Source organism: Danio rerio, chromosome 16, assembly GCF_052040795.2.
Source record: "Danio rerio strain M-AB ecotype USA chromosome 16, GRCz13ab, whole genome shotgun sequence".
Lineage (NCBI taxonomy): Eukaryota > Metazoa > Chordata > Actinopteri > Cypriniformes > Danionidae > Danio > Danio rerio.
Window position 1 is genome coordinate 36,278,585 of NC_141036.1, and position 24,576 is coordinate 36,303,160.

At 36.2% G+C, this 24,576-nt stretch overlaps 3 protein-coding genes and 1 long non-coding RNA gene across 11 annotated transcripts in view; 1 reads left to right on the forward strand and 3 right to left on the reverse strand.

Annotated features, from left to right (window-relative positions):
• Positions 1-69: 69 nt before the first annotated feature.
• On the forward strand, positions 70-24,508 carry LOC141378227 (uncharacterized). 2 transcript variants are annotated; one of them, XR_015511658.1, is made up of 6 exons: positions 70-150; positions 9,167-9,331; positions 11,571-13,147; positions 13,274-13,377; positions 23,827-23,999; positions 24,397-24,508. It is a non-coding gene; the product is annotated as an uncharacterized LOC141378227 (long non-coding RNA). The 2 variants fall into 2 exon arrangements; XR_015511659.1 differs by lacking the exon at positions 24,397-24,508 and having other exon boundaries at positions 23,827-24,356.
• styk1b (STY kinase 1b) lies at positions 7,341-15,121 on the reverse strand. The gene is given in 10 exon segments (NM_001305565.2): positions 7,341-8,134; positions 8,230-8,326; positions 8,424-8,464; positions 9,100-9,308; positions 10,118-10,198; positions 11,553-11,734; positions 11,825-12,130; positions 13,010-13,183; positions 13,289-13,347; positions 14,947-15,121. Coding segments are annotated over 9 exon segments (1,344 nt in total). The 5' UTR covers position 13,347; positions 14,947-15,121; the 3' UTR covers positions 7,341-7,938.
• On the reverse strand, positions 14,947-19,882 carry LOC141378226 (glutathione S-transferase kappa 1-like). Its single transcript, XM_087287326.1, is given in 8 exon segments — positions 14,947-16,541; positions 17,289-17,382; positions 17,460-17,576; positions 18,738-18,768; positions 18,770-18,881; positions 19,002-19,115; positions 19,519-19,600; positions 19,681-19,882. Coding segments are annotated over 8 exon segments (690 nt in total). The 5' UTR covers positions 19,777-19,882; the 3' UTR covers positions 14,947-16,497.
• The window catches only part of LOC147833384 (glutathione S-transferase kappa 1), a 14,206-nt gene continuing 9,582 nt past the window's right edge, over positions 19,953-24,576 (reverse strand). For all 7 annotated transcript variants that reach the window (XM_087287317.1, XM_087287312.1, XM_087287315.1 and 4 more), the window contains 6 exons: positions 24,424-24,505; positions 24,127-24,243; positions 23,769-23,914; positions 23,503-23,619; positions 23,314-23,407; positions 19,953-20,984 (listed from right to left, as the gene is read on the reverse strand). In XM_087287317.1, coding sequence (XP_087143443.1) covers positions 20,953-20,984; positions 23,314-23,407; positions 23,503-23,619; positions 23,769-23,914; positions 24,127-24,243; positions 24,424-24,505 — 588 coding nt within the window. In that variant the 3' untranslated portion in view covers positions 19,953-20,952. The remainder of the gene's footprint in view (positions 20,985-23,313; positions 23,408-23,502; positions 23,620-23,768; positions 23,915-24,126; positions 24,244-24,423; positions 24,506-24,576) is intronic.

Genomic DNA, 24,576 nt, shown 5'->3' on the forward strand with positions numbered 1-24,576 from the left:
TTTGTAGCCTGTGGCTTTAAATCCAAATGAGCTGTTTTCTCCCTGCCCACCGCTTCCACGTGCGTGCCTGCTTCTCATCGTGCCTTACGTCAGATAAACAACACAGTGACATAGACAGAAACGGACGAGCTCATTAGTCCAAAAAACCAAGTAAGTTTATTTCTTGTATTTGTGGTGAAGTTCATTCAAGTCTTTCTGAACACAAATGCCGTTTGGAATATACACACGCACGCACACACACACACATTCGTGTTTACCGACACCATGCGGCCATGGTAATTATAGCGGTCTTTAATACAATTCTGTTTTAAACTTGTTTGCCAAATTGCTCTGTGGTGATGTGTATACATGTTATTAATGTGAATTGAATTATAGTAACAATGGGTCCGTCAATAATTTGGTAGGCACTCTGCAGTGGGCCCAAGCGGCAACTTCCCACTCTCCCTCGGGAAACCAATGCAGAAGTAACTAAAACTCCAGATGTTTTCTGACTGCAATGGTCAATTGGCCAATTTTACAGCTGATAAAAACATGTTTAAAGCCTGGTAAAAATGGCTTTGGTTCATAAAACTAGTATTACTCTTCATGACAACTGTGAGGGGGTGAATTTTTTATAACTCATCCATTTCTTTTTTATTAAGTCTGCATAATTAAGTGCGTGGCCACGAGTGACAGCTAGATCTGGCTGCTCGCTGTCTTGTCACCTCAGCTGATTCGGCTAAATAGCCGCTGAACTTGGCATATACATTGTGGTTTTGTGTACGTACACAGTCAATTGCCTTTTGGAATTATTTCCCACAATTATCAGGATATATGGCATGCTGTGTGCACTTAACTGTACTCATTTCCCAGCTGAGTGAAATTATACACTCATATACAATCTCTAAAAATGTATTTGCTTCATTTAAGATCATTTATCATTTATATTTTTCTTTAGTGCAGTAATGCACTCCAGAATCTGACAGACTGATTTGCTGTAGGCTATAAAACAGTCATCTGAATGTTGTAATATAGTGTTATGACTGGATTTCATTAATAGCCTAGCGTTTACTAACACGGACTATATTTGAAGTATTTAGAAAAAATTCACGTTTTCCTCCTGTAGAAAAATATCATAAGAACAATGCTTAGTGGCTCAATGTATTACAACTGTGTTTTTAAAAGACTACCAAGTACATGTGGTCAGAACACAAATGAGTCCCAGGTAATGAAGAATTAAGCGTTTCTCCCAAAGAAAAGCCAGTTTAAGCAAAATACTAACAGCCGTCTGTAGCTCCGCTGACGCTTTGCCTCTTTGCCCTTATTTGGTCACCACCAGTGGATGCAATGCTGCGCAAACAAAATGGCAACAGTTGGCCATGCCAGCTTGTTGCTTCATTTGCGCTATTCAGAAACCTATGTGTGACATCACTGATACAACGTCCATATCTTTTACAGTCTGAAATCAAAATCACTCCTCAAAAAAAAAAAAAACTCCTATTTTAACGTCATGAAATTAAAATAAAAGACTTGTGTTTCTATCACTCCAATATAATTATGTAGACAATGTACATACACACAGTTCTGTCCAACAAGATTTTCATCATAGGTGCCCTTTAAGTAAGGGTTTTAAACTGACAACTATGCAGATGTTAAAACAATCCATCAATAAACACACCTTTCTGCTCTGCTGAGCCAAAAAGAAATGTAATGTAAATCACAAAATATTTCAATCCTAAGCATCCAATATAATCATTCGAGTGTGCATGCAGACTGTGCCTATATGAGAAGGTGTTGATTTTTTACAGTAGGGGTTGATGTAGACATGTGCATCAGTCTATTCCTGAAGATGGTATCAGATTATTGCACATCGCTATTCACATGTCACAACAATATTTCAGGATCTTTGCCAAGGGCCAAGGGCTGTCACATGCCAGGACCCTATGCACTCAGTCACCCTTTTCCACCCACCTACGTCGCCTCTTCCCATAGGTCGACTTGGATTTAATCAAATTGATCATTCACTCAACTGAAACATATTGATCTAACCAGAAAGGAAGCATCATGTTTCTTGGATACGAAGCGATTTCATTGGTGGATCAAAATACATCAAATGACTGCTAATATCCAATTCAATTCATCTTTATTTCTATAGCGCTTTTACAATGTAGATTGTGTCTAAGCAGCTTAACATAGAAGTTCTAGTAAATGAAAACTGTCGGTCCAGTTTTCAGAGCTGAAGTTCAGTTCAGTGTGGTTTAATTTGTCCTGCTGAAAGTCCAAATGCGCAGCTTCACAAGTCCCAAACCAAGCAAGCCAGTGGCGACAGTGGCGATGAACAAAACTTCACCAATTGATGAAAGTGACGGGAAAAAAACATTGAGAGAAACTAGGCTCAGTTGAGCATGACCCTTTCTCCTCTGGCCAAACTTCTTGTGCAGAGCTACAGCCTAGGCGCCTGTGGCTGGAAAGCACTGGACGTTCATTGTGGACAATCTGCATATGTGAGTATGTCACCAGTGGGTGATCAGGCAGGCCCACGGGATCAATGTGAAGACTTATCTGTCACTGGTCTTTCAGGAATCAGTCTTATGCTCCGCTCTTCCATGACTGCCACAGCATTAGCTCAGAATATGACTTGTCCAGGATTATGCGATTATATTGTGTCCAGGTGGGGTTAGTTACGAAGTAAATAGTTACTGTGATAAAATCACTTTCCCACTAAAAAATTAAAGGGATATTTCTCATTTTTTATACTTGTAACATACTCTTTCAACAGTTCTGTATAAATGAATTCAGAGTAATATATAATAATTTACAGTATGATTATATTTTACAAGTAAAGAACATTTTGCAAGCAAGACAATTGCATATATACAGTAGTCAACATTCAAAGTGAATCATGTGTTTTTCAAAATTGTCCTAGGACAGGAATGGGTGTTCAGTAGTTTTAGGACAACTTAGATAAAAGGTAAAGATCCACTTCAAATGTTGACTACTGTACACTTAAGAACGTAAAAAAATTGAGAAATGAGTTCATGACAATGTAATGTAAAAATACAGAGGTAGTTTGTGTTAATGTTACCTCAAATAAAAATTACTTTATTTGTCCAACAACTGTACATGCTTAACACACAATGAAATGTTTTAGAAATGTTTGTATGTTTGAAAAAAAAAGTTTTATACATATATTGTGTAGAATTTAAGTGAAGTTTGTTTATAAACTTATTTCGAAAGGATCACGTGCTCATGATTGATCACAGCTGGTTCCACATCAGCTAACACATGATGCGCCAATTAAATAATTCATAACTCGGTATAAATCACCAGAGTTTCTTACCTTAGTCATCTTTGTCTTGAAGAATCCCCTTTTTCAGGGCAGCACACAGTATGAATGTCACTGGGTCGAGTCCTTACCGGGCCAGTCTGCGTTTCTTTGCAGAGTCTGCATGTTTTACCTGTGCTTGTGTTGGTTTACCTGGGTTCCTCGGTTTCCTTCCACAGTCCAAAAACATGCAACATAAGTAAATTGACTAATCCAAAGTGACAACATAGGCAGATTCTTAAGGCCTGTGCACACCAAGACATTTTTTTGCTCATGTTTTCCGTCTACGTTTAACGCTTTGTGACTAAATAAAGGGCGTCAATGTGATAGTGCACACCAACAAGCAAAACGCCAGGTGCAAAAGCGTCATTTTTTAAAACAACACCTCATGCTCGTTTTTTTGTTTTGAAGTGCCGCGTCAAAACCTTCTGCACCAATCAGATTGGCCCTTTTGTTCATGTGCACAGAGCTGCTGAAGTTACAGTAAACAGCACTTGGAGGCACTCAAACGCAAAACTGTCAATGCAAGCACACAATGAAGAAGATGCCCAGAGGCAATATGAACGTGGAGCTGCTTATAGCACTGGTGAACAATAATCATTTCTTCATCGCTAGAGCTGGAGCTGCTACTTGGGGACCTAAAACTGGGGGGCACAAACTCTTTCTGAAGGGGCAATGCCCCCCTTCGCTTACCCTGATGTTGTCTATTGGAAGGAATGCGTCAATAGAGCCGCCATTTTAGTACAGGGTAGCGCTCCTTTGAAATGAACGCTCCTTTTAATTGAGCGCCATCTAGCGGTCACATAATCTAATGACTAAATATTATGACAACTTGTTCAACTTCTTTTATAAATATATATAACTTGATATTACTTTTTCCTCACCACCACACTGGTCTTTTTTCAAAATGTTGTTGTTGGAAACTGTATTTTATATACTTAAATTTGACTTTTGCATGCTAAAAGTACTTGAGTAAGAGACGTTTTACTTGATTTGGGTCATTAAAAAAACTCTCTATGATGTGTGTGGCCTATACCTGCTGTTGTCAACCTAAATCCTACTGTAGGTTGACATAAAACCAAAACAACACCCATTCTTAGGACATTTTATTAAGCAAATTCTAAAATAACATTAAGTTCATGACATGTTAAATATATAGTATAATTTGCTGGTTTTAAACATACAGAATAATATAGTTATGAAACAACCATAACATAACCCTTATGTCTTAGGACATCTTTGATTAACTTTTTATTACCTACACCAAATGTTGACTAATGAAGGTACATTTATAACAACCATTTATTTGTTAGACTACTGTATTGTCAAACCATGTTGCATACAAATGCATTCAACAGACTTACATGACAGTGCATTGCTGTAGAGGACAAATAAAACACGAGACAGGTGTTTAGAAAGAGTATAGTTTATTTAGTTTGACATGCAAACAAGACAAACTTTCAGAAAACAACCCGGAAACATTATAACGCGCGCACTCGTGAATATAACCCGCGGTTGTCTTCAACTGTTGTCTTCAATAGTCCTTCTTTGCTCAACAGCTTAGCTGAAACACAAAGCAAAACATTACAACAGTCAGAAAAAGAGCAAAGAGCCTAGAAACACCAAGAGGCGACACTACAATTTGGGAAACAATAACGCGCTTTTTGAATAAATTAAATAAAAACAAAGCAGCTGCTTTCCATCGCAACAGCAATGAGATCCAATGGACGGCCGATCGCTTTCACGTCAAAATGGCGGAATCCGGGGCTATTGCTCTTAGTCATTCTAAGCTCTTTGCATAAAGTTAAATCATAACAGTTACCATGGTGTCTATTTCAAACTATAGTAAACTAAAGTTTGAAACTATAGTTTAAAATAGACGCTGAGTGGGCCTCGCTACTCCCACCCACCATAACCCTCGCAGCGAGGTCCCACTACCGGCCCCCCGTGTTTCCCTGAGGGTCCTCGGGGGTTGTTTTTTCCCCTGCCTAGGGCTCAAAGGCCGCCTCGTCCCAGGGAATGCACGAGAAGACCGGGTGCCAGGCCGTGCCAGTATTCAATAGATGTTGCTCGGCGGCACATTTTGAGCAACAGACACGTAATATTCCTTGCGATGTTACGTTTATGTACGCAAACCACAAGGAACTACAGCACAGACGGGCCCGAGTGAAGCTTCACGAAGCGGACTTCGTGAGATTGGCGTGGCTCCACTCGTACCGTCGGTATAGAACTCACCTTGGTCAAGTACAAACAGCTACACCGAGCAAACTGACAACGCTGATAGAGAGCACACGAGCTTTATAGGATCGCAGATGCAAATTTTTACAAGGCACGTCACTGCTGTCTCGTTGTCATGGCGAGCACTTAAGAGGGCTCATCTGATTGGAGCACATAGACTCGGGAATCTGCGTCACGGACAGTTGCCGTCTGCCGTACACAAAGATATATTAAATATATTCAATGTATTTTTTTTTTACATTTTTGGTGCTGTGTAATATTCTGGAATGCAGTAGAATATGGAGACAGATGAATATAATTAAGTATATGCCGAGCTAGTGTTGTTCCCATATACTTATAAACTTCCGGTGACCGGTTATTGTGAGTTTTTTTCATTGTATACGGTTCCTTTTACAGCATTCATGTTGTAATGTAATTAAAATACATTCAGTTAAATAAACTTTGGCATTCATTTAGTTGTTCAAGCGTAAAACGAGACAAATGGCCTTTTACTCGCACTCGCCCGTCAGAATTGTCAGGATAGCGAGAACTGTGAAGTGTTTTGGATTGACTTTTCCAATTTCATTAAAAAATTCTTATTTTCAAACTTCTGTATTTCCCCCAAAAATGTATTCTTTGGTTACTCTCTGAGTGTAGATCCTTCTCATTGTAAATTCATTATTGATTTATTGCTTTTTTTAACAAAATTTTACATCCATAAATGTAAATTTTCAAGGAAACACCCTTACTTTTTTATTTTCAGAAAGGATTTTGAAATTTATGTGAACTCTTTAAAAGACTCTAACAATTACACTGCATTTAAAATGCTTTCTTGGTGTAAATCATTTAAATCATCTTTGTAATGTTCTTTCTTGCATTAAAAAAGAGAAAAAGTAGATGAGAAGATTCCCCCTATGTGTAAAGCGCTTTGAGTGCCAAGAAAAGTGCTATAGAAATGTAAGGAATTATTTTTGTTATTATAAAGCACTGTTCATCATTATATAGCCATTCTCATAATTCAATGCTATTTCATATATTTTTAAATATTTAAATGTGTGCTCTGAAGGTTGGAACGACGGGGGTGTTCATAATTATTGACAGAAAGAATTTTCAGTTTGAGTGAACAATCCTTTATAAAAACTGGGGGGGCACAAACTCTTTCTGAGGGGGAAATTCCTCAAATATTTTGATATTCAAAGGCTTTTATTCTCATAAACCGCGCGGATGTGAATGCTTCTGACTGATCTGATTGGCTAAAGTAGACGTCTCACGTCAGCACGTTCTAGACGTGCACGCGCTCTATCCGCCAATCTTCCCTCTGCATTCACACAGCGCAGCATTCCGGCAAATTACCGGTAATCTTACAACTTCTCTTTCCGGAAAATAGCCAGAACGAATTTATCTTTTGAGCTCAGGGCTCTCTCTCGCCAAACACACTTATAATCATCAGCTAAGTGTGAACTCTTGAAAAGTTTTTATTTAAACAAAAGTAAACAGTCCTGTTTGACTCAAATTTAGGTAATTAAAAGTTTTCTGACAAAGTCATTTAAAATGTAATTTAAATACAATTTAATGATGTAATTAGTAATCATTAACCATTTTGAAGGAACTTACCCAACAGCAATTATGTCTTAAATGTAAGAAAACTAGAATTGAATTATTTAACTATGATTGGACCCTGTTATTTATTTGTTTTTGTGATTTTGCTTAAAATATCCAAGGTTTAAACAGAATTATTTTATTTAATGTTGTTCATATAACCAGAAATATCGGCCATGTGTTATTAAATAATGCTGAAATGGTCAAAAATGGATCTCAATTTTACTTCAAAAATCTTTTATTTTCCAAAGTTTTAAGTTAAATTTTACATTACAATAAAAATTTGATCATATAAATAAAATCACTGGATTTGGCAACATTGCAATTTCAATGCATTTTAAAGAAAGAATATCTGTAAACACTTTAAAATTTGCATTTCATATGTTATTTTTTTAAACATAAGCGTGGCTGGTCAGGACTCTTTAGAAGGCACTGGAAATCCACAGCTTAAAGCCACAAGGACAAAAGAGAGTTTTCATAAACAGCGTCCATCCAGTTTTTCAGCAGCGCCGGTTCCAGAAGTATTTTCCCATTCATTTTCCATAAAGATTTTAAACAAAGTCGTACGAGCCATTAACCAAACATTTGCTTTAAACAAATTCATACAAGGACTGTGTACTTATCAGGAGGTGCTTAATATGTGTTTTGGTGCAACCCTCTGATTCTGTGAACAGCATCTTGCAATGTAATTTTTCAACACAATGTCAGCTATTAAACACATTGTGTATTAATGTGAACAGAACATTTCAACAAGAGCATATATTCATATATCATGTAGCAGCCTCACAACAACTTTTACTTCACGACTGCTATCCTTTTTAAAAAACAGTGTAGCTGTTGGATTCTCCATATCCAGCCTCCTTCAGATACTGTTGAATATTGATTGGCTCGGGCACACGGAGAACACTGCTGTCACTGGCACTCTTCTCTCCTGATTGGAGTTTACGCCTGACTTCAGCCAATGAGGGCCGATCTTGCTCTTTCCAATGACAGCAGGATTTGATAATTGAGTAACTAGAAAAAAAGCAGTGGCAACAAGTAAATAAAAATACTACAAATACTTTTTTATATAATAATTTCTGAAAAAAAGGTTGTAACAATGAATTTACAGTGAGTTTGAGCAGTTGTTTGGTTTTCTTATTGGTTTCACCCTCTGATGATGCTGTAGAAGTTCTTTAACTGGGATTTCGGCAAAAGGAACTTCACCTGAAATAGGTTTAAAAAATAGGATATACAAAAATGTGAAACAAAGTTAAATTTGTTAATCATTGTGAAAAAATTCTAAAAAAAATACTTAACTCACCAAGTGTCACCATTTCATACAGCAGCAGCCCAAAGGACCAACTACAAAGAAGAGCGAGAAATACAGATATTTGTGATGAAAATGTAATTCAAGAGTCCACCTTTAGCTGATGATTGATTAAAAGCATGTTTGGCATGCTGTCCTGGAAAGAGTCCTGAGCTCATAGGACCCTCACAGGGAGAGAGGAGAGTTTGTTTACACTCAGGTAGGTCTCGAGAACTTCCCCCCTTTTTTAGAGCTAATGACAAATAGGAATTGCTATTTAGATATATACTACTAGTTAAGAGCTCAACTTTAGTGCCAACTTAAAATGGTCAGTTCAGCTATAGCGCATGTCTTTAGGCTGTGGGAGAAAACCTACACAAGCATGGGGAGAACATGTAAACGTCAACTGGTCTGTTGAGAACTTGAACTGTGTGCTGTGAGGCAACAATGCTAACCACTGGGCCGTCGTGTCGCCCTACAAGGGAAAGGTGGAGGAGTAGGGGTGGAAAGGTGATTTTTCAAGGCGAAGATAACTGAAGTAAGAAAATTTGGTTATTTATAATGAGCTAGGAATAATCTGATTAGTGAATCATGTGTTGGCTTATGCGGGACCAGCCGTGATCAATCATAAGCATGTGTAAACTTAAAGTGTAAAGTTTTCCTCATAATAGGTATTGTGTGCTTAACTTACATATCACTTTTTGGAGTAGAAGGTCTCTTGGCCAGTAGCTCAGGAGCTTGCCACTTTTTTCTTCCAGGATCTTCACTGTAATTACCACTTCCTGACGTCCTCACGTACAAATCGTCCAAACCCCAGAGTTTTGCAGTACAAATCCTGCTGACCAACACATTTCGAGCCTTTAAGTTGCAGTGGTGAAGATCTTTGCCATGGAGAAAGTCCTACAGGGAAAGAAGAATGAAAGGTGAGAATATACAAAGCCCTGAAACTGAACAATGATAGCAAATGGCAAATGACACCATGAAGAACTACACTTTTTTAACCCTTGTGTGCTGTTGGGGGTGTTTTTAACCACTCTGGGGTGATTTTGAGTCTAAATTTGGCCACAACTTTCGCTGTTTCAGCAAATGGAATGATTTTTGGTGACAAATTTTATTTTGACTCATATTTTGGGAAAATGCTTTTCAAAAAAAATTTTTTTTAAACAAATGTAAGAGTACTTTCTGGGCAAATGGACTACCCTTTGTTATGTTTGTGGCTGATTTTGCATTAAATTGTTTTGATCGCGAAGAGAAGACACCCATATAATCATGCATTCATGAGTGTTGCTGGTTTTCCCTGTTAGGAAGAGTTCAAAGTTTACAGTTTTACTGTTGATCGTCATTTGCAGTGCTTAGTTTATGCCTTCTATTTGGTGTATAGTGTGTGTGTAAGAGAGACATTTGTGCACTTATCTAGATATTTCTGAACTCCATATAAAACCCAAAAACTTTTTTTTAATCTAAAGAGTTAATGCTGCCAACTCATGATCAACAGTATATAAATGACACATTTCCCAAAAGGAACAAGCACCCACAATCAAGAATGCACAATTATATGGTGTCAATGGGGTAAAACAGCCCCAAACATAACAAAAGGGTTGTAAATTTGAACAGTACACAAGGGTTAAAGGGCTTCTGTGTTCATACTACCAGTTAAAAAGCATAGATTTGGCTTTAAGAAAGTGATGGTAAACCAGTGGTCAGCTTACCAGTGCTGAGGCCACATGGGAGGCCATGTTGAAGATTTTTTTCTCTGTCATCTGACACATGCCATCTGGTCCAACATTATCCTGTTTGAAAAAAATGATTAATAAAATATTACTTGTACTTTTTACAAGAAGATATTTATGTTTTTCTTTTCAAGATATCATGGTTGATCAAGTGATTTACTTGCTTTTTCTTACAAATAATTGAACATTTTTAAACACTATTGGGCATTATACACAATTATTTTCTCAAGTGCTCACAGTCTACTGTGATTATGAATGTTTGAATATGAATTGACTATACTTCAAAACACATATTTTACACGGCCATCAAGCATAAACAACAGCTAAAGCCAAAGTTAACATTGGAAATAAACAAGTACAGTACTCGCCGTATCAAATGGCAAATGAATTAGCAAGAGAGTACCAAGTTTATTTAGACATGCAAAGTTTGAGCTCAACAATTTAAGACACATTTAAGAAAGCATTTTAAAAGATCACACTTTATTTTGATGGTCGGTTTGTTGAATTTAGGTTACATTACATTTACATGCCAACTAATTCTTATTAGATTATAAGTAGTTTCTTAGGTTAGGGTTAGGGTTAGTATAAGTTGACATGTTCTTGCAAGTTTCTTATAGTCAGTTAAATGTCTGTTGAAGGAGCAATATCAACAGATATTAAGCATACAGTCTACTAATTCTCAAATGGACCATCAAAATAAAGTGTTGCATTTAAAAAGATAAGTTTACAACACATGACATAAAGAAGACTGTGAGCACAAATTAAGAATTTGTTGCCATTAATCAATAATGTGTTAGTTAAAATTTTTAGATCTGTTTATTGCTATTTTGGATGTTCCAACTCAAATTAAGCATGTTGTTCTCATTGACCAAATCAACTGTTTAAGGGCATATTCACATTTCAAAAAAAGACAACTCTGACATTAGTTACACACCATCAGTGCTTTGGAAAACAGAAAATTCAAGAGTTTCATAGTGCAAAACTGTTGTTGTTGTCATGTAAAGTAATAAAATCTAAGTAAAAATGAACATAAACCAAATTCAAAATGTGAAATCAGTCAGAGGTTGGTGTGATCATGCTCAAACATTCTATGGCTACATGACATGACAACCAAAACAGCAATAGCTACTGGCTTGGCTAGCATAATGCAGCATTTTGTTTGTAATTTTATGTATCCTTGTGAACAAGGGTGGTATTGACAACATAATCTACTCCATCTGTAAGTAAAACTAGAAAAAAGCAGTAGAAACAAGTAAATAAATATACAATATAAAACTGTCCAAAAACAAATGCTTATAAAGCTGCATTTGCTTTTCAGGAACAAAAAGGTGTGTACACTGTTGTCATATAATCATATAATTTTCTTCGGCTTAAAAAAAAATGCAGCAATGAAACGTATAGTCAAATCTTTTACCTGTCTACATCTCCACAGGAATCCAAGCAGATCTCTGTTCTCCATCTCCTCAATAACAGTAATGAGAGGAGCCCGCAAGGATATTACTCCCAGCAGCTCTGGTAAGAAGGGATGAGGCCCTAACTGGGACAGGAAGGCCGCAAATCCCAAGAATGACTGACTTTCCTGATTACTGGCTGAATCTGAGGATGATATTTAAAAGAGGGTCAGTGTACCTGGAATTCAAGATCTCAGTCAGACATTAAGTGCAAGTTAAAAAACCTCATGGGCACCTTTAAGCACACGAAGCACCACATTTCTGTTTTCCATACGAGCCCTATAGAGCGAGATGGGGCTGTCTGACTTCAGTGAGTATGAAGCTGGGAGAGGAGCGACTCCGTTAAAGTTCTCCGGCAGTCGCTGGCGTGGAAGTTCTCGTGGCTTTGCAAAGGCTGAAGCTGTGGCGCCAAACATGCCATCAGTAAAGGCAACATTGTTGTCATGATCGAGCCTGGCTGGCATTGCAGGGTTGAATGTCATGTAAGTAGTTGTGTCCAGTGCTATGGGCTCCCCTTCCAGAGCATTCAGACCCAGAGGAGCTGCACAGACAGAGCAAGAAAGAGGGCGAGAGACTGATTAGGTGGCACATGATGAATTATAAATATGAAAAGAGCAAAACAGGTTGACAAATGAAATATATTAGTTTGCATTTGCACTAAAGCAAATACCACTATTATTTTAAGAAATGTTTATTTTTTATGATCAACTTTTCATTTTATTATAAAATGTGCAAAATATGCGTAACAGTAAAATGCATTTTTGTTTACGTATGAATAAATACAATGTTCATTCATTCATTCATTTTCCTTAGGCTTAGTGCCTTTTTTATCAGAGGTCTCCACAGCACTCCTGAAGCTTGTTAAAATAGATGGGATCAGATTATTGCATGGAGCTCATGCTGCTATGCACTCAATGCCACAAGAGTAATATTTTAGAATCTTAGAGAGCAGCCAGCCAAGGGCCCCTCACATGCCAGGTCCCTTGGCACTCAGTCATCCTTTTCCACCCACTTATGATCCCCCTGTCTGTAAGGGATTGGGTTACACTTACTTACAGTCCTATAACTACTGAAGGACACCAATAAATAAATGAGCAAAATAACATTTCATTATTATACTTCTGAGTTTGCATGTTCCCCCCGTGTTGGCGTGGGTTTCCTTCGGGTGCTCCGGTTTTCCCCCACTGCACAACACATGCAGTATAGATGAATTGGGTAAGTTAAATTGTCTGTAGTGTATGTGTGTGAATGAATGTGTGTGGATGTTTTCCAGTGATGGGTTGCAGCTGGAAAGGCATCTGCTGTGTAAAACATTTGCTGGATAAGTTGGCGGTTCATTCTGCTGTGGCAACCCCTGATTAATAAAGGGACTATGCCGAAAAGAAAATGAATGAATTTTATACTCCTTTTATATACTGACCATCAATGCCCTGCAAGTTTCTCCTAGTCCTGGATACTCGACTGGAAGCAGGTTGCAGGCGTTCCACCTTCTCTGGACAGAACCTCAGCAGCATAATGAATAGCAGCGTGATCAAGAACATCATGAAGAAGATCACCGGTACGATTATCACCTCTTGTTCATACACACGAATTTCTGGGGTCAAGGAGTAAAAGGGACATTTCAAATGACAACTTTGATAATGTAGTTGAGGGATGGTCATGATTCCTTTATTTAATCTCACAGACATGATCTACTTACCACACAGCGCATCTCCAGGCTCACATTCAGAAGATGCAGCGCTGGAAGAGGCCGCCATCCTGCACGGATACCAAAAGGGAATTTAAAAGGTTGGAGGTGTTTTTTAATGATCTACTTATTATTTGTTGACCAAAGTATAAGTGGATTTCCAGATGCAGAGATCACTGAAGCTAAAATAAACCTCTCACAATGTCAGTATGAAATATTATGAGTTGGATTCAGGGTCAGTGAAACATGATCTTTGTTATCAACATGAAAAGAATTTGGCAGCTGAGACTTCACAGATCTTTCACGATCAGTGTCCTTTCCAGAGAGTTTTTTTTTTTTCTGTAAGGATCACGGTCAGAGTAAGGAGAAAAAATTACTGATTTTGGCAACACTTTATTTTAATGGTCCATTTGAGTATTAGTATACTGTCTGCTTAATATCTGTCGATACTGCTCCTTCAACAGACATTTAACTGACTATAAGAAACTTTGCAAGCACACGTCAACTTACACCCTAACCCCAACCTAACAGTTTACTTATACTCTATTGAGAATTAGTTGGCATGTAGATGCAATGTAACTTAAATTCAACAAACAAACCATTCAAATAAAGTTTGACCCAGTTTTCCCCCCTGTAATGATCACAGACAGTATAAGGGGAAGAATTAAAAGAGTTTGTTTTCTGTAAGGACCACTGACAGAATAAGGGATAAATACTAGGAAATATATGCATGTACATATTTACTGTACATGTAAGTAAAAAAGGTTGATCTGCAGCTGACAATAGTGTCTTATATTCTCAAATACACACTGTGCGTGCAATATGAGAAGACCTCCTTTGTGAGCAAACAGCTGAACACACCCAATCTTTCTAAATGTCAGACAGTAGATTTGCCAGGTTGTGTTTGTGTGTTATCACGGCTCTGTGAGATGCTGCTTGTTTTTTTTACAGTTCCATAAGTGTGGCTAAATGTGTCTTCAGAATGTAAATTGAGGGCAGACTTTAAGCTCTGCCTTTGACACAAACACGGAACTGCTTTTTTATTGAATTTTGATGCTTAACCTGTTAGTCTGCATTTTTTTCTATTCTCAAAGACTACACTATGACACGTCACATGCACAAAGATGCACAGGGAAACACAAATAAACTAATCTTTACTTAGGAAGTGTATTTAATAACTGGGTATTTGTATAAATGGATAAATGCTGCTGGTCATTAAAAAAAGATCTCTGGAAAAATAGTAATAATGAAAAATGGTAGTTGAGCACCAAATAAACATTAGAATAATTTCTGAAGGATCATGTGATCATATAAAGACATGAATTTTTTTAAATTTATAAAACTGCAAACATTTATTTTTTAAAATTGCAATATCAATCTCAAAGTATTACTGTATACATATCCAAATAAGTGCAGTCTTGTTATACTGAGATGAAAAACATGAAGAAAACCATAGCCCATTAAATTTTAAAACAGTATTGTAATACAATATTGACTTAATATTGTGTTTTAACACCCTTAACTCGTCTGTGTGCTGTATAATAAAAACTAATCCACAAAAAAAGATCAAATCATCTATCAGCTAATTCCACATATGCAGAATGCCAAGTCACATGTTCGTAACCCATCAGCACTGTGGGGATTTAATCTGCAGCTCTCTATTGGCTTACCTGATGATCCCTGCAGTTGTAGACGTTCTTAGCTGTTCAGTTTTTCCTTGTCTCTATTCAGAAAGTTTTCCATGATGGCAATAATATCCCATTAATGAACACAGCACAAACATATCCCGCTGTTAGTCACCTTCCTTGCTGCTATAAAATTTCCTTATGGTGAACGGTACACCAAGTCTGCTTGTATTTGTCGAGGTCACACCTTTGTTGGTTACTTGGCCCCGCCCTCCTCACCTTTGCTTCAATCTCATCTGAACTCTCTGTTGTTGTTAATACACTCCTTTACTGTAGGGTTGCAAAGTATGATATATGCCTATTGTTTCACAATCTATCCTTTTTGCAGTGAATCTAGAGATTTAATGCTTAATCTCTGTGTTTATCTCTGGTTTGGTATATTAAACTAATCAGAACTCTCGTGTTAAGCATCTTCTTCCTGAATCTAGCCAAACTGAAACCTGAAGATCCAGCTCCTCAAGTTTCTCTAGAAGGTTCAGACTTCCTGGCACGAATGCTGACTCAATCAGTGTGCATAAAACACAGTTAAAGAGGCCAAGCGAGTTTTACCTTTCATTTAGATTTGTGACTAAAATGCTTTGATGAATCTTGGATTTGTGGACTGAGGTAATTTTTACATGGGTTGTGCATCAGCAGCAGTGTACATCATGACAAGAAATATACATTAGTTAACATTTAAAGTGGATCAAAAATGTTTATACAAATATTTAAGATTAAAAAGATAAGAATGGGTACTGTTCAATAGTTTTAGGACAAGTTTAATGAAAGCTTGTTCTCCACTTCAAATGCTGACTGATGTATACTAAACATTCTTACACTCTCAGAAATAAAGGTACGCTAGCTGTCACTGGAGAGGCACTTTTTGCAAAATGTACAAATTTATACCTAAAAGGTCTATATTAATACCTCAAAGGTACATATTAGTACCTAAATAGTACAAAAGTGTTCCTCTTAAAATTTTTAGGTACTAATAAATACTTTTGAGGTAACAATATGGACCCTTTACGTAAAAATATTTACCTTTTGAAAAGGTACAACCCCAGTGACAGCTTGCGTACCTTTATTTCTGAGAGTGTAGGAATGTCACCTAAAAAAGTAATGTATTTACCGCATTTGTTCTCACCAATCAAAACATATATCTTAAGAAAATAGTTTGTATTTTGTGATCTTAGTGTTTTAATCAGGCAACTTGACTTATCCCGGAAAAGCATTATATAATAGTAATAATATATAGCAAATGAAAGGTTCCTGTGAAACTCGATTTAAAATCATGTTCATAAGCTTAGTGTAGCAAATCACGTAATATGGTGCCTAAAAAAATCATCATACCTCTTTGAAATAATGACTTTATTTGTCATACAGCCTGAACTCAAATCACATTTCAAATAACTTTTACAGCCTTTGACATGCTTTTGTAGCATAATACTGACCAGTGCCTTCTTCAACTTTATCCTAAAGGACTTACAGGGTATGATAGTTTTCTATAGTTACTGTATAGTGTAAAGAAATACATACAGTAGGGAGCGTGTGAAAGTGTCACATTGTGGTCTTGATTGGACAAGGCCCTGCCCACTTCTCCCCTGAAAGACAAAAGAAAGAATGATTGGAAAATAAACCTAAAATTAAGTTTTTAAATCCCACAGTTAGTTAGGAATTCAAGATTAATTCATGACACAGTGCAATAAATCATTAGGAAAACCAGCTTTGGTACAGTATATATAATAAAGTAGATGAGCATTCATCATCCAGTTGGATCATTAAACCAGTTAAACTAGTTAAACAAGATGGTTAGTTGGCAAGTTGTAAATAAACACGTAATTACACATGCATGACAAAAGCTACATGTTTCTTAATTGACAAACAGTAAATGGATGTAATGATCAGATTGTCCTGGCTAATACGACATCACTAAAAATGTTTCTTTTAGACTGAAAAAAATGCTACTTTCCACATAAAGATAATTAGTACCATAATGAGTTTAGGAATCACGTAAGCAATCAAATGCTTGCCATGAGATCTGTAATTTATTGTTAATCAAACTGAAGATGATAAAATGAGCTATTCATTCACTGCTTTTTATTTAACTGTAGTAACTTTAAATAAATTCTGAAGCTCTAAATGAACAAATTAATGGGTTTGAGTTCATTTTGGGATTTTTATTAAGGTACATACCCGAGCCCCATCTCAGAGTTTTGCTTAGAGCCCTTATAAATTTAGGACGGGCTCTGCAAAAATATGTAAATAAATGAATGGCATTAGTCAAACAAATTGTTGAAGTTGGTTAATCAAGTAGTCCAATCAACAGTTAAGCCTTAGATTGTAGTTACCGATGCGATGAGCTATGAGCTCAAATCTGTCACAACCAAAGAAAACCTCAACCTTCCCATTGACATGGCACACAATGAATGGAAGACCAAAGGCCTGATAAAAAGAGGAAAATTATTTACTGCAATTTAAAAATCATCACAAAGATGCTTTGGCATAAAAAAGTCACTAACATTTTTCTCCAGTGCTTCCTGTGTGACAGTCTTCAGCTTGTCTTTAATTGGCTGAGATTTGGCATTGGTCAGCAATTCTTCCACCTCATTGGCTGAGAGACCTGCCTGTAATCCTGCCTGCACAAAGCAGAAACACAAAAAATGTCTTACAATAGTTTGCTTTAGGCATTAATTAAGATTGACAATATTTTATCTTTCATATTAAAAAGAGACTTTAGGAGAATATTGGATTATTATGCCACGGAGTATTTGAGTGAGGGTGGCACGGTGGCTCAGTGGTTAGCACTGTTGCCTCACAGCAAGAAGTTCGCTGGTTCAAGTCATGTCTGGGCCAGTTGGCATTTCTGTGTGGAGTTTGCATGTTCTCCATGTGTTCATGTGGGTTTCCTAAGAATGCATTGGTTTCCCCCAGTCCACAGATATGCGGTATAGGTGAATTGGACTATATTAACTAAATTACCTATATTGACCATAGTGTGTGTGCATGTGAATGTGAGAGTGTATGGGTGTCTTTTAGTACAGGGTTGCAGCTGGAAGGGTATCCGCTGTGTAAAACATATGTAGGAATAGTTGGTGGTTCACTGTGGCAATCACCGATAAATGATTGTATGAATGAGTATTTTATTTGAGCTTTACTGGTACTTAAGTATCTGTAGATGTTTATGAGGCCGTTGTACCATTTGCAATATTAGTGTTGAATTTTACAAACATGCGATTACTCACAAGTCAGCTGTTCCTGGATCTTTACTTGCATATCTTTCAAATCACTCCAAGATACTTTAGTCCTCATGATTTACTGTTCCAATAACGTGGTAAATGATCTCAGCTTCACCATAGATAGTATAAAGAGATCTAATTAACAGTAGTGTATTAATCATTTCAAGTTTCTCCTCTCGTACGTGACAGATTCATCAACTAGCTTTTAAAGTATTTTCATTCATGCAAAGTAGCCTTGCTCGCTATAAGGGAAATAATAGTAAAATGCACACTGTCTAGTGTCTGGTTAGGTCTTGTTTCAGTGATGGCTATATTTTATCCTTTAAGAATGAAATGAATTGTATTTGAATAAAGAGTACATATATTTATACAAACATTTTAAAAAGTAAAAGTTGTTAATAATCTTTGTCGAGTAGCTAAAAGGGTTTTTAAGTATAATAGCTAATTACACTGAACTAACTGACACTGGGAATAATTGAAAGATCATTATGTAAATAAATACTATTTGGTCATTTTTATTAGTTTGTTTGTTTTAGTTTCTCCATCCTGGGTATAGGATACCTCAATGAGTGAGGGAGGCTGAGTATTGTCTAGAATTTTGCCATGCTCGTTTCCAGAGCTCTCTAGAAACCTTCTCCAACAGCACATTTTCTTCTTGGTTTTTCTCTGCTATAGCAGTCACAAAGCGCACTGCAAGCAAGGTTTCTTAGATGAAAAAAGAAAAAGAGAGAGAAAAATTGTTTAAAAAAATGTATAAGGAAATAAAATATATATTATAGCTGAGGCCATTACCGTCATCATTAAAAAACCTGCAAATTTAAATACCTTTGTTAAAAACTAGAGGGGGATTCAGAGGGACCCCATAGTACTCAGACATCAGTTTCAGATCTGCAAGCAAGTACCACTGCTTATTATCAACTGATCCAGGTTCAATGTTACCTAAAAAAAAAAAACTTGATTGAAAGTTTTCATCTCTTCATTAATAAATGCAAAATACAGGTGATGTGTAGCTGAATTATGATGTAGCTGTTACAACATAATTGCTGCCAGAGGAATCTGATGTACAATTACACGTAAAATTGTGGCATATTAATTAATAAAGCTGGCGATTCATTCCGCTGTGGCGACCCAAGATTAATAAAGAAACTAAGCCAAACAAAAATGAATGAATGAATGGTTATAGCATTCTAATTAGGAGATTGCATCCATTTTCTATCACTATCAACTCTTAAGGCTCATTTTTAAATGAATACACTATAACTTGATTGTTGTGTTAAGAACTAGTTTATTTGGATATAAGGAAGGATATTTATGGTAAAGCAAAAATGGTTTCCTCCATTACCTGAACCTTTAAAAACTCCACCTAAAAAGGCTGGTTTATATTTAAGGTCAATGTTCCAAACATTTTTGTAGCGACACAGCACCTAAACACAGAAAATAAATTATATTGGTACACTTAAAGCAAAAAAATAAAAAAATTTATTAAAAAGATAAAATGACGGACCTCAAATGCCAGCCAAGAATAAGGAGAGACAACATCGTAGAAAAATTCAACCACTTTTCTGGAACTGGACATCTGTAAAATAACCATAATGAACATAAATACATAATTATGGGCTATAATTTATGAATAGTTAATCATTTACATTTTTCATAATTCACACACTTCATAATTAATAAAAAATAGTGCTCATATAAAACCTGCAAATCATCTACTATTAGAATAAAATACTTATTTCAGCTGATGATGTGAAATGAAAAATCATCACTGAGTCATTAATTGCAAACAAACTTTATTTTGTATAAGATTTTTAACAATACACTCAAGAAAATGTGAGTATTAATAAGATTAGTGACAGCTCATTCAAGGGAGCCTATCAACATCTTATTTAAAACATAAAAAATATATGAATTCATGCATATACAATTCTACTCTAAGCTTAATTTTCAATCATTGTTCTCTAAAAACAACCTTTTTCAAAGCTGATCTGAAGAGAATGAACTCAGTAATCAATAAAATACTTTATTAAACGTACCACAACAACACAATTTCTACCATTTTGTGCATATCTGAAAAAATATTTTACGAAACTTAACATTGTATGATGCTAAAACCTCTATTACCTTATTCAAAAACAACTTTTATTTGTGACCGCTTTTGTGAACGCACAATGATCACTATGATCACAATGACAATAATTTCAAAGACACTTTAAGACAAAACAGAAAACTCATGAATATTCATTTATACTCCATCCAGCATAACCAAATATCTAAGCCACAGAAAATTTCACAAAACCTGTTACCAAAATATGTTTTGAAAGCCAACATTCATTAACACATAGATATATGATATGAGTAAAACATATGAATATATATTTTTAAATGTCTTTGGCATAATGTGAGGACGGGCCGTATGTGGCGTATGAGCTGTAGGTTAGGGACCCCTGCTCTATACTCTCTTAACATTCTCATTTTAACATAGACTAGTTTAAAGAACCATTTAGCCATCAGAGAGGATTACAATTCACAATCTGACCAGAGAGTATTACAATTCACCATCAAAAACCTGATAATTCAGCACCTCAATTTTCTCTAGAAGCTTAAAATATCCAGCCATGGCTCTTGAATCACTTAATGTGCATGAAACACACTCTGTATTTATGATTTGGGACAAAAACATGAATTTTTTGAGACTTAAAAGCAAGTGAATTTGAATAGGTTTATTTAGTGGTTGTTCAAAATAGAGTTTGGAGGTGCAACATCACACTGTGGGCTAGGTAGGGTGAGGCCCAAACCACTTCTCCCCTGAAAGACAAAAAAAATGAGTGGACAATTAGAGCCTTTGACCAAAGATGTCAATATCCTACAGTTTATGGTTTTATTTATGGTTTAAAACTGGGTATGGAAAATATAAAAAAATTAATAATTGAACAAATAAATGAAAACCAACAAACAAAAAAAAACTGAATTAATAGCAACCTAAGTGTATTTTATCATATGCAATGTAGATTTAGTGTGCATTAAAAGCACTATGCTTTTGGCTAAATCTCTAATGGCACACTTCATTTATCCAATGGTCCAGTTGATTCAGATAAATTGCATCCACAGATGATGTGTTCTATACATTTCTAGCTCAAATCTGTAAGATTTCCAAGACTCTTCTGTTTCCTTGTTTCTGCAGTTGGTGAGGTTTCCTGCTTGTCTCTGGCTGGCATGACAAATTATTACATTTTAGTGTATTTTGAAATCAATTAGATAGGTGGCAAGCCATTGATTTTGATTATTTTAATATATATAATAAGTACGCTTGACCAGAATTCTTGTGTGAAGAAAGCATCATTATTCAGTAGTGATGTTGTCATCTATTACAGTATTTTAACCCATAGACATTGGGACAGCACCAGACACCAATATTAGTTACAAACAAAGGATATAGTGCTGCTTGAATCTTCCACTACAGAATCTGGAGTACACAAGGTGTACTTGATGCTATACAAAAGTTTATTGAAGAATGCTGGTCTTTTGTTTGGTTCAGATGCAACTGAATGTTACAGATATGGATTGCATCTGAGGTAAGACTAAATATACACGCAATCTTTCAATGTGCGCTCATGAACATTTACAAATGCTGTCGAGTGCACATGTCCATTAGGTCCACAAGTCTGCTTGTGTGCATTTGTTTGTTTCTGATTGAACGGCATCACTTTCATTACAACCATTGATTTGGATTTTGTCTAGAGATTGTGTGATTATCAATCTTAAATAATCCACTGACAAATAACCCAATAATAACTCAATAACTCAAACTAACACATAGGATTTTTACTTGGGCATGCAATCCCGATGCTTTGAGCAGACTTCTACCAGATATTCAAAGTGACATAACATCACAGAGGTGCTCAGTAAATTAAGGCCTTAATATACCTCAAATGAAGTTCTTAAGTCTTCGCTTGAGAGCAATAAGAAGTTTGAAAAGGCTGAGGGCTGTGTTTTAATGATCTAGGCGCAAAGTCCAAAGTGCAGGGTGCAAAAGCATTAAGGGCATGTCTGAATCAACTTTTGCTATTTTAAGGACCGGAAAAAATGTGCTCTGCACCGCAGCGCATGGTCTAACAGGGTTGAGCTTATTCTCTAAATGGGTTATAGGTGTGTTTTGAGCATAAACCAATCAGAGTCTCATCTCACATTCCCTTTCGGAGTCAGTTGCGTTGCTCCATGAGGCACTTGCTATATACAGTACATAACAGACATTGTAAGTGGAAAAACTCAACACTTCAATAGTGAGAAAACAGTTAAACAGCATCTGCAGCGAAAGGATACTTTCACTTTCTCTCTTTCATGGATAAGGAAACTGTGTTGTACACACTACGCCAAAGATATCTATTAGCCTATATAATTATTTTGTTTATTAAGCGCAAAGATTTGTTTCAAAACTATTTCTAAATTCAGTTCTAATTTCCAGCAAACAAATAAATGAACAATAATAATGAAGTGTGGTCAAAAAACAGAGTTACATTCCAAAACCTGACAGGTGGACAAATCTAAGCTTGTTTTTATTAAAACAAATATAAATATGCATATAATAAATAATAGTGCAACTAATAATAACATTATGCAAAAGCAAATTGTCGCGAATAAACTGAAAAAAGCCCCCGAGGTGAAGAAGGCAGGAAGGCAGTGGTTTTTGTATTTATGTAGAAAATGTTTTTTTTTGTAATGTTTTAATCTTTTAATTCTTTTTCATTTGTAAAGATATTTGTGTTTTGCTGTACATCCTGTGTGTTTTAAGCAAGGTTTACAGCTAATGCATTCTGTGCTGGACTTTAGACCTGCTTTCAGCTGGTCTATTGCACAGTCTATTTTAGATCCTCAAAATAGCAACAATGTGCCTTAACACACCTTTTTTCTAGACCGGAACACCCATAAGTCCACAAAGTGTTGCAAATGGATTTGCTATTTAAACAACATGGCTAAAAACAGGAAAATCAAGGTTGCATTGATCTGAAAATAGCAACACGTCATGGAAACACGTCTTGCGGCTTTTTGTGCTTGGTATATGATAGGGCCCTGAGTGACAGTATACTGTTTTCAAGCACTCCACAGTGCTTGCATGCACCCATAAACATAAACTTACCTAGAAAATACGCCATAAGCTCAAATCTGTCTGAACCGAAGAAGACCCCAGCCTTTCCGTCAACCTGAACCACAATGAATGGTAAACCAAAGCACTACAAACAGAGGGGAAAATTGTGTTAGCGTGTTTTATTTTTTAACACAAATACATTATGCTAAGGGTGTAGAGATGCAAGCAAGCACCACTGACTTTATATTTCAGAGCTTCATTTGTGATACTTGTCAGCTTGTCTTTGATTTGCTGAGATTTAGCAAGGATCAGAATATCCTCTACTTCATTGGCTGAGAAACCAGCCTTTATTCCCACCTGTAAAAATTAAAAGGATTTTAAAGAACAAAAGAGTTTGTATTATTGCCTTTGTTATAGGTTTAGCATATGTCAGTGGTGAAATATATTTTAGAATATACTAATTACTGTAATCTTGATTTAATTTTGTAATCTTGAGTATAGCATACCTCTGTGAGTGAGGCAGGCTGGACTATGTCCTGATGAGTGCTCCACATTCGTTTCCAGAGCTCCCTAGACACCTTCTCCACCAGATCATCACCATCTCTTTCCTTCTCTGCTACAGCGGTCACAAAACGCATCGGAATCACAGAGTCTAACATTGCAAAGAGAAAGACAGACAAGAAAAATGGAGGCAGTGCTCCATCATTTTTCTCCCAGGACACCCAGGAAATATTGAGGTAAATGATGATAGTAACTGCAGATTTGGTTTAAGAAAAAAGTTAAATTTTGTACCTACATGACTAAATAAGATAAAACCCTTCCTCGACAATTAAAAACATGCTTTAGAAATATTTGGTGAGAGACCTTTCTTGATAAGTTTTGATGGTCGATACATTGGAACCCCAAAGTACTGAGACAGCAGCGTCAGATCTGAAGTCATGTACAAGAGCTTACTAGGGTTTAACACAGGGGGCTGGTTTCCTATGAAAAGAACAAACTTAATAAGCTTTTCCCAAATAGTGAAAATGTATGTTATAATTAATATATGTATTTTATACATTTGTAAAATAAAGAGAATAATCCTAAATTAGTTACATTTACTGTCTGGGATTTTTATATTTTTGTTCTGTACAGATTGGAATGAGGTCATTTCCTTGTTACCTGAGCCATACATGACGCCTGCTAAATATGCCGGTTTCAATTTGAGTTCGACGTTCCAAATATTTTTGTACCGACACAGTACCTTAACAAAAACAAAACAAAAACACACATATAAACTATAAAAAGATAAAAATTATATTAAAAATATAAAAA